This window comes from Eumetopias jubatus, unplaced genomic scaffold (assembly GCF_037043125.1).
Source record: "Eumetopias jubatus isolate StellerSeaLion01/CBP00866 unplaced genomic scaffold, mEumJub1_p1.0 scaffold_9, whole genome shotgun sequence".
Lineage (NCBI taxonomy): Eukaryota > Metazoa > Chordata > Mammalia > Carnivora > Otariidae > Eumetopias > Eumetopias jubatus.
Window position 1 is genome coordinate 141,041,519 of NW_028274815.1, and position 15,191 is coordinate 141,056,709.

At 58.7% G+C, this 15,191-nt stretch overlaps 1 protein-coding gene across 3 annotated transcripts in view; it reads left to right on the forward strand.

Annotated features, from left to right (window-relative positions):
- Positions 1–361: 361 nt before the first annotated feature.
- MYT1 (myelin transcription factor 1) overlaps positions 362–15,191 on the forward strand; it is a 38,218-nt gene continuing 23,388 nt past the window's right edge. For 2 of the 3 annotated variants that reach the window (XM_088026873.1, XM_028095730.2), the window contains exons 1-8: positions 362–416; positions 1,297–1,327; positions 7,004–7,066; positions 7,765–8,009; positions 9,338–10,192; positions 11,950–12,084; positions 12,597–12,687; positions 13,694–13,807. In XM_088026873.1, the coding sequence (XP_087882999.1) occupies positions 362–416; positions 1,297–1,327; positions 7,004–7,066; positions 7,765–8,009; positions 9,338–10,192; positions 11,950–12,084; positions 12,597–12,687; positions 13,694–13,807 (1,589 nt within the window). Of the gene's footprint in view, positions 417–1,296; positions 1,328–7,003; positions 7,067–7,764; positions 8,010–9,337; positions 10,202–11,949; positions 12,085–12,596; positions 12,688–13,693; positions 13,808–15,191 lie in introns of all 3 variants that reach the window. The other variant, XM_088026872.1, reaches the window with a different exon arrangement.

Here is a 15,191-nt window from a genome sequence, read left to right on the forward strand (position 1 = left end):
AGGGAGCAGTGGGGGGTGCTCCTCAGCCAGGAGACCATGTGCCAAGAATCCTACCATCCACGAGGATCCGGCAGGTGGGGCAGGGCTCTTGCTTGAGGTTCCTGTGGGGGTGCAAACGTGGGGGCAGTGCGAGGGCCGAGAGCAGGGCAGGGAATAGGGCCAGGAGCCGTGGTCTCCCCCCTGAAGCACCTGCCCCAGGCCTGTTGCCCCGGGTCTCAGGTCTTTTCCTCCTGCGAGCCCACCCCTTGTCTTTCTGTGTCACAGATTCACTGTGGCCAGCTCAGCTGCAGGCCCCGCGCAGCCCTCTGGGGGTGGTTCTGTGTTTGGCCTCCGTTAACATCGCAGTTGTTCTTGCTTGCAGATGAGCTTAGAAAATGAGGATAAGCGGGCTCGTACGCGCTCCAAGGCCCTCCGAGGTGAGTGCCGCCCCCTCCCAGTCGTGAGTCCCAGGTCCTAAAGCAGCAGATGCTGCGTTGCTCAGGAAAGCAGAACCCCACAGTGATGACCAGGCCCTGGGCCCTCCTCCCTTCCTGCCTCCTGCGCACTTGGGGCCCATGGTGTCTGGTGCCTGAGAGGTCTGCTGTGGGGTCCAGACAGACCTGCCTGGGTGGAGGTGAGGAGGCAGACGGCTCCACAGAGTGGGGAAGGCAAAGCTCAGTCAGGAGACACCAGCACGGTGCTCCAATGCTGCCAGGCTTCTGCCAGACTCCTGCCCTCCCAGGATGTCAGTCTTGGTGCTGGAGGGAACTGGCAGTGGGGTGGGTGGATCCCTTGGCCGGCTCCCCTCCCTGACACTGTAAGCACACACAGGACCGCGGCTGCCTGTCCCGTGCACGGAGTGGCCAGAGCGCTGAACTTCTCGGGTGAGCTGCTCAGTTGGACCCCTGTGCATTTTTGCCCCCAGTGGCCCCATCACCAGGGACCAGCTCCTTGGTTCTCTCTGTCCAGCTTTATCTGCTGGGTCAAGTTTCCTGTCGGAAGCTGACTTCCAGCTGCAATTAGAGAATGAGATACTGTTCTGGCCCTGAAGGCTCATAGAGCCGGCATGAGGTGGGGGCGCCTGACCCACTCTGCAGAACCACCAGCCTCTCCGGGGAGTCTGGTGCAAGAATCGGGGGAGAGGTGGCAGCTCACTCCACTGGACTCTGCAGGACATTCCAGGAGGTCAGGAAAGGATGGGGTTCAGTTTTCACTGGGATTGCCTCCGCTTTTTTCCATCTGTGCCATGAGGACAATGTGCCTTTTCAGTTCAGACTCCCACATGTGTTTCCCTGTTTCTCTCTTTCTCTCACCCAGTGCCCCCAGAGCCCACAGGTGCCGACCTCAGGTAAGAAAGGCCTTCTGCTAGCACCCAGCATTGCGCATGCCTGTGACCCCCGAACACCCCAAATGTCCCACACGGGGCACTTTGTGTTGCCCAACTGTACCCCTGAACCCCTTTTCTCCTTGCCATGAGTCCTACTGTCTCACCTTGCCTCTGCCCTCTCCCACCTCTGTCCCGGCCCCACCACGCAGCCAGCCTTGAGACAGGGGCACAGATGTGCTGGCCCCTGGTCACCACCAGGACCTGCCTGTCACCATGGTCCCCAGCCAACAACAAGGTGCTGTATTAGGGGGCTCTCACAAAGGCTTCTGTGTCTGGTGGCCGGAGGCCCCATTTGGCCAGAGATGAGAGAACAGGCTGCCGAGGTCCCTAGTCGTCCATGGACTCCAGGTGCTGACAGTGGTTGGTGTGTTGGTGATCTTGGCAATGGCTGAGCTCTGTGACCTTCCAGATCTAGGTCACATCTCACCAGGGATGAACATCTTGAGGAGGAAGGGAGGACAGCCCACTGCAGGGATTTGCTGGGCCAGGTCAACTTGCCCTCACCTGCTGGCTTCTGTCCTGGGATTGGCCCCTGAGATTGGAGCGGGGGGATGGCCAGAGAGAAAGTCCACCCAGGCTGGTGTGTCAAGGCTGTCCAAGAACCACCCACATGACCTTCGAACTTCAGACTCTGGGGGCCTGGGCTCTTGGTGCTGTTTTGCTTGGACAGTGCTGATGATGTGAGTAACCAACAAGGAAAACCAGCCTCAGATCCCCCTGTGCCAGTGTATTCTGGCTCTAACAGGAAAGGAGAAAGGGAAGTGGTGCTCGTGGAGGGTCCCAGCATGTCAGGTGGGCATCAGGGGCCCCCTTTAATTGTCACAAATTCCCCACAAGACGAAGCCAGGCTTGGACTGCAGCAGAGCTGACCTGCCAGAGGCTTGTCCTTGGGGGACAGAAGGGCTCTAAGCCCACCTTCTTTCCCACCGAGCACACCACAGAACCCTCAGCCCCCAGCACCCCAAGACAGCTGGCAAGGGCTGCGTCGGTGTGGCGCTCTGTCTGCCCCTGTGGAGGGGCCAAGAGCAGCAACCACACCTCAATGGGGTTTCTGTGAGCTTCCGGACTCCTAGCTGGGGACACACAGAACATCCCAGTTTCTGAGGGCCCTCTGCCCCCAGCCTGGAGTAACCTTTCCTGTGACACTGCACGCAGCTGGAGCTTCAGGGCTTCCTAATTCTTAGGGGGAAAGATTCTCACCAAACTGAACAAGTCTGCGGCCAGGGCCGTCTCATTCTTCACCAGAGTTGTTGATGGCTGTTTTTTGCCAATCAGGACAATGAGAGGACCCCAGAGTGTCCCAGCGTCCCTCTAACCTCTGAGGCTGTAAGTTGGGGACAGAAGGGAAAGGTCACAGAGGGAGGCTGGATGCCCAGGCTTGTGACGGGTTCTACAATGGCTGTACAGCCCAGTTTTGCTCTCAGGAGGCACCGCCTGGTGGTATTATTACCCCATTGGTGAAGTGGGGAAACCGAGGCTCGGAGGGCCCAAGTTTGAACAGAAGAGCTGGATCATACATGTACTGCTCAAAGCCCCAGCCCAGGTCAGAGGGCAAGAGGGTGAGGGTGGAAAGGCCAGTTGGAAGCTCTGCAGAACATGGTCCCTGGAAGGGAGGCGCCTTCTGACGGGTGGACCAGTGGATGCTCAAAGGGGCCGGGGACACCAGGAGGGGAGAGAAGGCTTCCAGGAGGAGGTGCCACTTCCCCTGGGCATGTGATGTTCAGCAGAGGACATCTTCAGGACAGTGAAGGGGAGGAGGCTGGGCATAGGACTCCAGGAAGCTCTGGGTTTTGGTAACAGCAATTAATTTTGGCAACAGATAAAGTTATGGAGGAACTTGCAAAGGCAGATCCAAAGAGCTTGTTCTCATAAGTTTGAAATAGCAGAAGCAAAAATGACTCTGAAGATAGAATTGTTTTGAAATACTCTCAGATAGGATCCAGCCATGAGAGGATTATGTGAGCACCTTCAGTAATCGTGTGGTCTCAACCTGCTTCTTCGGTAATAGTGAGACTGTTACAATTTTTAATGGAGAAACTAGGGACGAATGCATTGACGTCTAACGTTTTAGCAACAAGGTCTTCAACAATTCCTCAAGTTTTGGGGAATGGCTGCTTGGAGTTGAGTGGAGCAGTGTATGCCAAAGAATCGCACATGTCCTGCCTGAAAGGTGCTGGTCACTCCTGTGTCCCCTTTGCTCACTGGCTGTGAGCTACACCCAGGGCTGTGATCTGCGGTGCGCTCGTGGTTCTCCCTCCTTAACTGTGCACATCAGCCACAGGGGCACCTTTATGCCGTGAGAATGGGCAGACACCGCAAGCCAGGACGTCTTCCCCAGCTCACCGGTGGCTCTGCCCTGTCCCGGTGAGGCTTACACTGTGGATGCCAGTGCAGGGAGAACATGACCTGGAACAGGATGTCATGATGTTAGATAAACTTATGCACAATCACCGGAAGGGAGAGCCGAGTTAGGGTGAAGCTCTCCTGTGGGACTCGCACCATGGATGAGGGACGGTTGCCTCCCTGTCCCAGAATTTGGCCACTGTCCCCTGCCCCAGTTTGTCTTTTCCCCAGCTCGAGCAGGCTCCCAGGAAGCTGCTTGCTCTTGGGGTAGTGGCATGGTGGTTGTTAGGAGCTGAGCTGCGCTGAGCAGGAGGCTGACCAGGAGTAATCAGGGCTCTGATTGCCTTCTCCCACCTCTGGAGCCCACGTTGCTTCTCTGTGCCCTGGATTTAACACCGAGTGCCCAAAAGAAAGCAAACGGATCTGGTGGTTTTTCCTTTGCATCAGTGAATAACCGGTAGACACTTCCATTTGTATCTTAGTCTGGGCCCATCTGCTGCCACACAACCTTGGAGTGGCTCTTTCAGAGGTGTTGGCTAGTGGGAAGGTGAGGCACCTGCCTCCTCTGCAGATGCAAGCCTCCGGACCCCTTGCAGAGCATCTTCAGGGCTGTCTCCAAGTTCGAGGAGAGTTGCCCATCTGTCACACCTGCATCCGGGTTCCCTCACCTGAGGGCCTCCTCTGAGCCAGTGACCAGCTCCTGCCTAGGGCACAGATGGGAATGGAGGAGGGTGCTCCACCTGCCTCTGGTGGGCTGGAGGGAAGTCAGTCCCTTTGAGGGGTGGTAGCTGAGTGCAGGGCTCTGGCTGGGATTTGGTTCTTCCTGGCCTCAGCCTTGACTTCCCTTGACACCTGCTGTTTATGGTTAGATGCCCCAAAGCTGTCACCAGGACCCTGCTCCGTGCTGACTGTGAGCAGGCCCTCTGCAAGCCTCCCTGCCTATGTTCCTGTCTCTGCCACACTCAGGGAACCACACCGGGGAGTTCAGGGAGAAGTCTGGCTGCATCTGCCTCCTCCCCCAGGCTGGAAAGAGGCTCCTGAGGCCTGGAGCTGGTGCTGCTTCTTCACTTTGGCCCTGAGGACCCTGGGGGCACCAGTGATGTCACCCTGGGCGCGCTTGTGGGGGAAACGGTGCGAACCGTGGGGCATTCGGCCAGGTCTCCTGTCGCCGCGGCGTGGAGAGCAGGAATGCGGGAGCTCCAGCTTCTTTTCCCACAGTGGTCCTCACCTGCTCCAGACGTGTGGGCTCTCGGCCTGTCCTGCTGCCATCTGGGCTGGAGGCCAGGACTCTTGTGAACTGGTGGCTGGAGGTGTGGCTTGGAGCTGGTGACGTGTTTAGGGGCAGTGCCCATGGCCTACAGGGCTCCACAGCAGCTGTTACGTAATTGCCTGGTTAACTCAGTGATTAATCGGCTAATTGGACCTCAGCTTCAAACCCCCAGTAACAAGGACCTTTTGTGAAGAGTCTCAAAGCTAGCTCTTGAGAGAGAGAAAGCAAGCGTGGGGCATCGATTTTAGAATATAGACAGGCCCGGGATAGCAGTAAGTCCTGTCTGTCTGGAAAGGAAATCCACAATAAAATGTGGCATGTCTTCCCTCCCTCCCCCCTTCCTCCCTCCCCCCTCCTCCCTCCCCCCTCCTCCCTCCCCCTTCCTCCCTCCCCCCTTCCTCCCTCCCCCCTTCCTCCCTCCCCCCTCCTCCCTCCCCCCTTCCTCCCTCCCCCCTCCTCCCTCCCCCCTTCCTCCCTCCCCCCTTCCTCCCTCCCCCCTCCTCCCTCCCCCCTTCCTCCCTCCCCCCTTCCTCCCTCCCCCCTCCTCCCTCCCCCCTCCTCCCTCCCCCTTCCTCCCTCCCTCCTTCCTCCCTCCCCCCTCCTCCCTCCCCCCTCCTCCCTCCCCCCTTCCTCCCTCCCCCCTTCCTCCCTCCCCCCTTCCTCCCTCCCCCTTCCTCCCTCCCCCCCTTTCTTTTCTCTCTTCCCTTCCTCCTTTCCTTTCTTCCTTTTAAACTCATGAAAACCAGCCCTAAGATCAGCCATGGTGGCCCCAGCTTGGAGGGCTGCAGGGAGACCACTGCTCCCCCCCGCAAAAGCTGCTGTCGAGCTCAGGCTGGGTGGGGCTCTGCCCCCATCGACTGTCCTGTTTCTCTCTGACCCGTCCATGAGTCAGATGAGCCCCACAGTGCACTGCAGTCAGGCCCGTGATCAATTAAATTAGAAACCATCAGGCGTGTCTACACAGAGGTCAAGGGCCTTGCCCCTCCTGGGGTCCACCCTGTTCTTCCCTCGCAGGATCTGGGAGAGCCTGATCTGAGGTGGGGAGCTCAGACCCTGTGGTGCCAGTCCTGTGAAAAACAAGGTCTTCCCATCTTGGGCACCTTGGATGGCCCCTCCAAAGAGGGGGCACCAGTGATGGGAAGAGGTTCTCATGTGTTCTCCCTTTTCTCTGGCATTAGCTTGCCACTCCGGAACAGGAGGTGATGTCCGCTTCTTGTCGTCTGTGGTCTGTGGACGTGCCCAGCAGCCCACAGGATCTTGGCCTTGCATGAAGCTGACTGCAGGATGAGTGGGTTGGGTGGCATGCCCTGTGCCTATGATCAGAAGTTTCCAGAGCTTTCTGTGGTTTGGTTCAGTGGGGAGACAGATGACAGTGGAGGGTGAGGAACTCCTGGGGGCCTCGCCTGCATCCCCGTGCAGCGCCCCCAGCCACGTCTATGGGTGGCCCTTGGGTCATCAGCTCACCTGGCCTCACTTCCCTGTACCAGGCTGTCGGTTCTGGAGGAGGGTTGTAGCGGGGGGCCTGTAGCTTGGGCCAGGCCTGCGTGTCTACATTGAGCCGTTCCTGCCTGGAGGCACCTGCTCACTCTGCCAGGCCAAGGGTGTGCCTGGCAGGGGCTGCAGGCCTCAAAGCACCAGAGATGGTCTGCTTTGCCCTCGGGCCAGCCTCAGGTGCTTGTTCTGGGGGCTCCACAGAGCCTCCTGTTTCCCAGCTGCTTGGAAGCCTGACGGCAGTTTGCTGACACTAGGAAAGACTTACCCACAGAGAAAAGAAGCCATCTAGGAGACACCGATGTTGGAAGTCTTGATCTCATACATACAGATCTTTAATTAAACACACTCATAAAATTGTAATGAGTCATTCGTTTATTTAAATGGGGTAAGATATTTCATTAATTTTTAGTGAATTGCAAACAGCCATTCTGAGATGCACTGTTTGGAGACAATCTCCTGCTCCCCAGGGTGAGGGTCTGGGGTGGGTGGGTCCTTCCCCCAAGTGACCACCCCTGCTTGCCTCCCCCCAGCTGCCCCACCCCAGGATGTACTGGCTCAGGACACATCCGGGGCAAGTACTCCAGGCACCGCAGGTAAGGAGGTTCCTGGGAGAGAGGTTGGGCTGTGAGGTGTGGGAGCCCCTCTTCCTCTCTGGGCCCTTTTGTAGATCTAGAACCTTTCAACTTTGCCTGAGGCTGCTGAGGCCAACATGGCCATGGTGTGTCATGCCGGGGGTCTCTCTGTTGGGGGCTGCAAGGCCGGATGAGTCCGTGAGGGAGAGCTCAGAGCAGACCTGCCGCACATTGGGGTGGCCCCAACCATCTGCCATCTGGTCATCACTGTTTTCATCCTGGGGGGGTGGTGGTGGTGGCGGTTTAGCTTGACTGCGGGTGGGTGAGGGTGTGCAGGGTCTGGAGGTGGAGAAGGAAGGGCCCAGGGCATCCTGATGACCTGCTTGGTGGGAGGAAGTGGGCTGGGTCTGACGGAGCGCCAGTGCCCTCCTCTTCCCCACAGGGGGCGCTGGTGTGGACAGAGCCTCTGACGTTAGGTCTTAGGAGAGAAGAACAAAATGCAATTTAAAGCACATCACGCGTTTTTAATGTGGACAGTTCATGTAAAATGTTAGGCACAAAAACCTGCCTGTCATGAATGTGGGGCTTTTAACTGAGGGATAGTGATGAGAGGTAAAGACAAGCTTTCCCAACAGGGAACGCGGCTGCCGAGGGTGGAGAGTGGGCGGGAGGACCCCCAGGGAGTGTTGACAGGGTGGCCCTGGGCCCCTTCCTCCCAGTTTGCAGAGCTGCCCCCTGGCCAAGAAGAGGAAGCTGGAGGGGGCCCAGGCCGAGCACCTGGCATCCACGCGGAAGTCCCACCCCCTGAAGCTGGCTCTGGACGAGGGTTACAGCGTGGACACCGATGGCAGCGAGGACGCCGAGGTGAAGGACGCCTCTGTTTCAGATGAATCGGAAGGAACTCTGGAGGACGAGGCTGAAATGTCAGGACAGGAGGAGATTCATCGTCCTGAGCCAGCTGAAGGTGCTTTGTGGCTCTTTCTCCCCCGAAATAAAGGGCGCTTAGTGTGGCCCTGGAGAATCGCAGCCTGTGAGTGGGGAGGGGGCCCCATTCCGAGTCAGTGAAAGGGCCGCCGAGGAAGCCCTTCCTGAGAACAAGCGCGGTCTTGTCCTGACATTTGTTGGGGCTTCCTGGAGAGGGGCTGGTACAGGGCGTTTGCGGGGCCTGTGGGCGCATCTCTGTGAACACTGTGTGTGTGAGTGTGGATGTGTGTCTGTGTGCATGGGAAAGATGGATGGGCAGATGGACATGGGCTGTGCGTCCGTGCGTCGGGGGAGGGGGTCTCAGACAGACCTCCCCCCCACTTGGCCCCAGGGAAGAGCAGCTGGGGGTGGGGGCGAGGGTGAGGGGTCTGCTTGGCATCAGGTGAGACTGTTTGGGAGCATCCAGGGAAGCCTGGGGTGGGATGGGGAACCGAAGGGATTCCCTGATGCACTTTCTTCCCTGGGGGGGGCACCCAAACTTTGGCAAATGCTGGTGTAAAAGTGGCCCCAGGTTCTGGAGGGAAGTGTCCATGTGCCCCCCAGTCTGGCAGACTTCAGAGTCCTGAGGGTGGGACTGAGACCTGAGGTCCCAAACCCCCAGGACCCCCAAGGTGCTTGTGTCTTTTGACCTTGCAGGGTCTGAGATGGATTTTTATTTTATTTAGGAGCCAATCCTTAGGGAGAGTCCTCACACTTGCTTCCCTCCTGGGGGGGTCTCTGGTTATGCTTGAAGTGGTGTGTGGCCCCATGGGCTCTAGGGAGAAAGGACTAGCTTGCCCGCTTTCTTACAGAGGAGGGAGTTTGGGGTTTGGGCACCAGCCCTGGCTGGTCCCCTCCTGGAATGGGCGGATGGCAAGGCTGGCTCCTGCACCCTAGGGCACCCTTGTCGACCATCCCACAGGGCCTGTGTGCAGTAAGCACCCACTACAACATAGTCATGGCAGTTAAGAGGTATAAATTTGTGTCTTTTAAAAGCGTAACTTCGTTTTCTGCTTTGTGTTTGTGAAGCAATTTTTAAAATCCGTTTTATTCTTTAAGTTCCATTTTATGAAATGCAGGTTTACCTGATTTGAGAAAGTAGCCCTAAAGGGGAGGACCATTAATGACAAATATCAGAGTATTTCTCAGCTTCAAACACAGTAGCGGCTCTACTCCTCCCCCTAAAACAAGTTCCCTGCGTCTCCAAGTTCCAGGCGGAGGGGCTGGCACAGCCGACACATTTCCCTGTCCGGGGGGTTTTGTGTTCCCCAGGATGTGTCGGGGCAGGGTGCCCTTGTGCTCTTCCCACATCTTTCTGATTCCGTGCAGGAAGGGCCCCTGCCAAGTCCCACTTCGGACCCAAGCCCATCGGCAGCTCCGCGGGCCCCGCCAAGGGCAGCTACAGCAGCTACCAGGAGATCATCGCCACTTCTCTCCTAAACTTGGGCCAAATTGCTGTAGAGACCCTAGTTGGGGAGGACTTGGGCCAGGTGGCCACGCCGGGCCCAGGTGTTGTGCACCTGGTTCAGGAGGAGGCCGAGGAAGGGGCCACCAGTGACGAGGGGGAGAGGGACGCGTTCCTCCCCCTAGAGGATGCGGAGGGAGTCGCGGGAGTCGCCAGGGAGCGCTCCCAGGAGCTCTGTCCCCAGGCCGTGGAGGGTGTGGCCAGTGAGGAGTCCCGCAAGATGAAAGTCGCCCTGGGTGAGGAGGAGGAGGAGGAGGAGGAGGAGGAGGAGGAGGAGGAAGAGGAAGAGGAGGAAGAGGAGGAAGAGGAGGAGGAGGAGGAGGAGGAGGAGGAGGAGGAGGAGGTAGCCGCTCCTGAGGTCATCTGCCAGGAGGACGCCCCCCTCGCCCCCACCCAGAAGGCCCCCGAACTGCGGCATCCGGCCTCTCCCAGCCCCAAGCCCGAGTACTCTGTCATAGTGGAGGTGCACTCTGATGACGGCAGGGACGAAGACGCGCGCTCCCAGAAGTCTGCGGTCACGGACGAGTCGGAGATGTACGACATGATGACGCGTGGGAACCTGGGCCTCCTGGAGCAGGCTATTGCCCTGAAGGCTGAGCAGGTACAAGCCGTCTGCGAGCCAGGCTGCCCACCCACCGAGCAGGGCCAGCTGGGCCCCGGTGAGCCTGGGAAGGCGGTGAGGCCCCTGGATGCTGCCCGGAAGAACTACTGCAGCAAAGGTAGGGCTGGCGGCTGGGCCCTGCACACCCACCCTTCTGCCCTGCATCCAGGGACGGGGGGCGCCTCCCTGTCCCCACTGGGCATGGAGGAGCAGGCTGAGTGAGAGGCACAGCCAGAGGCCCTTACAGGCTGGAGGCAGGGCTGGCAGGTGCAGACAAAGGACAAACATACACATAGCCACAGACTGGCTGCTGCTGCTGAGGAGATGGGCTCACACTGCTCACATAGGGTGATCCAGAGAGAGAAGCAGAGCTCCAGGTCGGAGGAGGGTGGGAGGGACAGTGAGCTGGCTCCAGCAGCACAGCCACAGCCGGGGGGGGGGGGGGTTCTGCCTTGGTCATGGAGAGACACAGGCAGACCCTGGGAGGACATATCCGGGTCGTGGAGAGACTCGAGTGAGCTCTGCGGAACCCCAGTTGGTAGGTAGGTGGGGACACAGGGCACAGATTTCCTGGGGATACTCACATGAGACAGGCTTGGGGCAGATACTGAGGGACACAGCTGAGGACATTGTTTCAACCTGGAGGATAGCTGTCAAGGGGACCCCCTTTTAGGGTGGCACAGATGTGGGGGACAGCTGCTTGAGAGTTCGATTCAGACCGGCAAGGTCTTGAGGGGACATAGATGCACAGAGACCCAAGTAAAGGTGACACAATTTAGGGACAGGTGTTGCGGCCTGTGTAGGGTATCAGTCTGCAGGTGGTGGGCTTGGGGCTCACAGATCAGGGCAGACATTGGCGGGACACTGTTGAGGAGTGCATGGCTGGGGGACACAGGCAGAGGGACAGCCCCAGGCCCAGGTGTTTGGGTCACTCGAACCTGTGGGAACAGACGTTGGGGGACCTGCCTTTAGGGATAGAGTTGAGGGCATGGACCCAGGGGACAGAGCCTCAGGGTGAGGCAGACGGCCGCGCTGGAAGCACCGGGCAGGGGGAGAGACAGGGCTCACACCGAGGGACTGATGCAGCGTGAGCCCTAGACAGAGTCCGTGTGGTGGCAACAGCAGTTCAGGAAGCAGGCGTCGGGGAAGGGTTGGTGACGACCCTGCCTGCTGGGTTGGTGAACGTCCAACTTCCTGCCCATTTGAACGTGGAGATGCAGAGCCAGGGGTCCTGCACTTCAGAACCCCCTTGGGTTTGTGCCTTGCCTGGGGCGGGAGTTCTGAGTGCGGCTGTGTGACTTCTGCATTCTCCCGGAGGGGACGGCCCCACACCCAGTAGTGACGTCTCCTGGCGCAGGAGGCTCGATGAGGTCAGCAACTGAGATTTGAGTAGAAATCTCTGCCCGTGCATTTATTAGTCACGCGGCTGTTGGCAAGTTAACTTCTTGTCCTCCTCGTTTTGTCAAATCCAAAGGACATGTCCCGGCAAGGAACTTGTCCCATTTTTTGCGACTCTGTGTAGAGGCTGGACCTCTAGGCATGGGGGCTCTTGGAGGCATGACCCCCACACTGAAGCCAGCAGGATTCACACAATATCAACAGGAGCAGGGATAGAGGGCGCCGGCTGCCACCTGGGTCCTCCTCTTTCAAATGCCGCACATCCTGTTATATGGGACAATTTTCCATGAGGATGGCTGATGTAGACCAGCTTCCCGAGAACGATCCAGCCCCGGTCCCTCCCGGGCTCTTGGACAGTCTGGCCACTCTCCTCTGGACGGTGTGAATGAAGAACCATGGCTGTCCCGTCCTCCTCCCAACTCGCCACCCACAACGCTGCCTTCTGGCTACTCTAACCGATGCGTCTTGTGTATTTAGATCCCTCAAGAGCTGAGAAGCGCGAGATCAAGTGTCCAACACCAGGCTGTGACGGCACTGGCCACGTTACAGGGCTGTACCCTCACCACCGAAGCCTGTCTGGTTGCCCCCACAAGGATAGGATCCCCCCGGAGAGTGAGTAGCTGCGCAGGTCACCTCTGCTGCTTGGATGGTGTTCACACGGAGGAGGAGCCACCCAGGGCCCTGTCCCTTTCTGATTGGCAGATGCCCAAACTTGAGTCCTACGAGGCTGGGGACGTGGAGTGTGCCCAGTTACCCACCTTGAGACAGCAGCCCGTGTCAGGGCCCCCAGGAGGCCTGCGAGGGAAGAGCCAGCCTCCTGTGCTCCGAAGGGCACAAGGGGAGAGCCTGTCCTCACGTCTAGGCTAGAGGCAGTACTTGTGAACGTGCATTTCAAAGGCAAATCACAGAACAACCAGAGGGTTTGAGGCCAAGTGGGTTTCTGCCCCCAGGGATGCAGGGGGCCATAGTGGGAGGGAGCACAGCCTGACGGGGCTGAGGCTTGCGGGCCCTCCCGGGTTGCTGCTCGAAGCTGCCGTCCTCCTTACAAAGTTGCAGACTTCACATGGGGCCCCTACGTCTTCTTTGTTTGGGCTCACCTGCCCCACCCTCTGGTTCTGTTACAGTCTTGGCTATGCATGAGAATGTGCTCAAGTGCCCGACTCCTGGCTGTACTGGTCAAGGCCACGTGAATAGCAACCGCAACACGCACAGAAGGTACTGAGGGGAGCCAGGCATGGCGAGGGCCGTGGTGGGGTGGGCTGGGCCTCGTGTGTGTGCCCTGGCTTGGGACGGGTGCCAGGTCAGGGCAGGCCTCTTGGTGGGGGGGTCAGAGGTGTGGTCCCTGTGGGGGGCGTCCTTAGAGACCAGAGGGCAGCTGGAGGGATGGGTATATGCCCTTCAGAGAGGCCTCCTAGCCTTGGGGAAAGCCAGGTGCAGCCTGTGTGTCCTGCGGATGTTTGGGGAGCCTCTGCACACTGACTTTTGCTCATGGCGGGCCTCCGCCGGCCAGGACCAAGCTCTGGGCTAGACTGTGGGTGCCGCGGCCCAGGTAGACGTGAGACTCCTGGGAGGCACTCAGGGTTTAGCTCTCTGCCATCTTGCACAGTGAGAGGTGACCATATTCCCCACGCTTGCCCGGAGTCCCTTGGGTAGCGTGACTGTGATGGGATGTGTCCTTGCAAAGGCTGCTAGAGTTTTGAGGCCCCTTCATTGAGAAGAGGCTAGATTCCTGAGTGGGGTTGCGACTGTCACCTCACCAGCAGTCAGTCAGCCTAATTCTGACGGATGAAGTTGCTCCCCTGATGTCTTAGACGGGGTCCTTTCCTGGGAGGGGCCTGGGCCTCCAGGGTCAGCACCCAGGTTGTGTGGCCTGTGGGGCCCTGGGCTTCCCTGAGTTGGCTGATGGAGCGAGAGCCAGAGACGGGTCCCGAGGGCAGCTCTGGTCAGCCGTGAGGGGAGGGCAGGGAGGTGAGCCGCAGGCCCATTGCCCAGACCTGCCCAGAGGAGGTGCCTTTGCCCAAAGCTGTGAAGGCATTTAGGATATACTTGGTCTTTGTCATTGCTTGGAGTTTCCCCAGACAGAAACTGACTGTGCAGCTGCTGTTTGTGGGCTCGAGGACAGAGTGAGAGAGACACTCTGGCTGGTGCTTCCGGGGTCCCCGGCTTGGACAGGCAGGGTCTGGAGGAGAGGGCTTAGCTGTCCTCTCTGCCTTTTCTCTAGTTTGTCTGGGTGTCCCATTGCTGCTGCTGAAAAATTAGCCAAATCTCATGAGAAGCAACAGCCTCAAACGGGAGATCCTTCCAAGAATAGCTCCAATTCAGACAGGATCCTCAGGTGAGTGAAATGAGCCACAGAACTGAAGGCACCTGCCTCCCAAAATCCTGCAGGGGTCTTCCCAGTGTCTCTGGGACTGCATGTGCCCGTGTGCGTGTGTGTGTGCGCGCGCGTGGGCTGATGCCCTGAGTTGCCCTGGGAACCTCCCAGGGGCGGAGCTGGAGGGTAGTTTCTGGGGCACACAGAACAGAGTCTGACATGAGCTGCACTCACCAGTGTTTCAGTTGTGGCACAGACACCCATGAGGCCGCCCCTGCCTTGCTCTCCCCAAAGGCATCTGATCTCACCGCTTGAGATTGCTCAGGGGTTTGTTTGTGGAGATGCTTGTCCTGTCTCAAGAGAGCAGACTACACCAGCTGAGGGCCACTGCCGTCCAGATGCACCAGGAGCTGCTCCTTCCTGGCTGTCCTATATCTACCCCTCCCTCACCCCGAGGAAGGTCCCTAAACCGAGGGAGAGGAGTGGGTACGTGGGGTGCCCTTCAGAGCATTGCCTGCTTGTGGCCCCAGAGGTTCTGAGGCAGCTGTAGGCACGCATGTGTGTAGACATATGTCAGCAATAAGGGGGCTCCCGAAAGGTCATACAGAATGCATCTGCTTAGCATTCCCGCCACCCATGTGAGTCTCTGAAGCGGGTGCCACAACGAAGGCCCGAGTCTCAGGAACTTGCCCAAGGCTGCAGTTATCGGCTGGGGGACCTGGCACTGGCCCCCCGCCAGCCCACCCTCCGAGTCTTTCTCCTGACAAGCGAGGCGACTCCCTACCTACTGCCCTCACTCGGTGGACAATCTGCTTCCTGTCTCTCGCTCAGGGACTAGGACTCACATAAGTCTACCCCTTCCCCAGTTTTCCAGACCCCAGTCCCATGTCTGCCTCGCAAAGGAGAATGTGGGAGGCAAGGGCCTCCCCTTGTCAGGCAGTCACAAATATGGGCAATAGCACGGACCCTGGTCTGGAGGGAGGCCCACCTCCTTTCACGGCCCACCCAACCCCCTGTCCCTTCCCTGGCGTGTGCCTGCCAAGGTCTCAACCAGAGAACCCAGCCACCCACCTGGGTTTGCTCTGCGGGTCCCCCGTGAGGGGCCTCTGGGTGGGGCCAGAGCCGGGGCCTAACCCTCCTGCACTCCCATCCATGGGTGCCTTCAGCCCTGTATGTCCAGTTGGCTCCTTTCCACCTGCTGGCTATTGGGATGGTTGGAAGCTGCTTCTTGCTTCTACCCTATAACTGTTCCTTCTAGCTTCCTGTCCATTACTAATCCAGGTCTTTTCCTGACTTGATCTAAGTCACTGGTAAAATGTCAAACCAGCAGGCAGGTGAGGCCCCCTGAGCTCAGGGTTGGGGGCAAAGAGGCTCCAACGTGGTGGCTGTGCTCCTGGGAATGTGA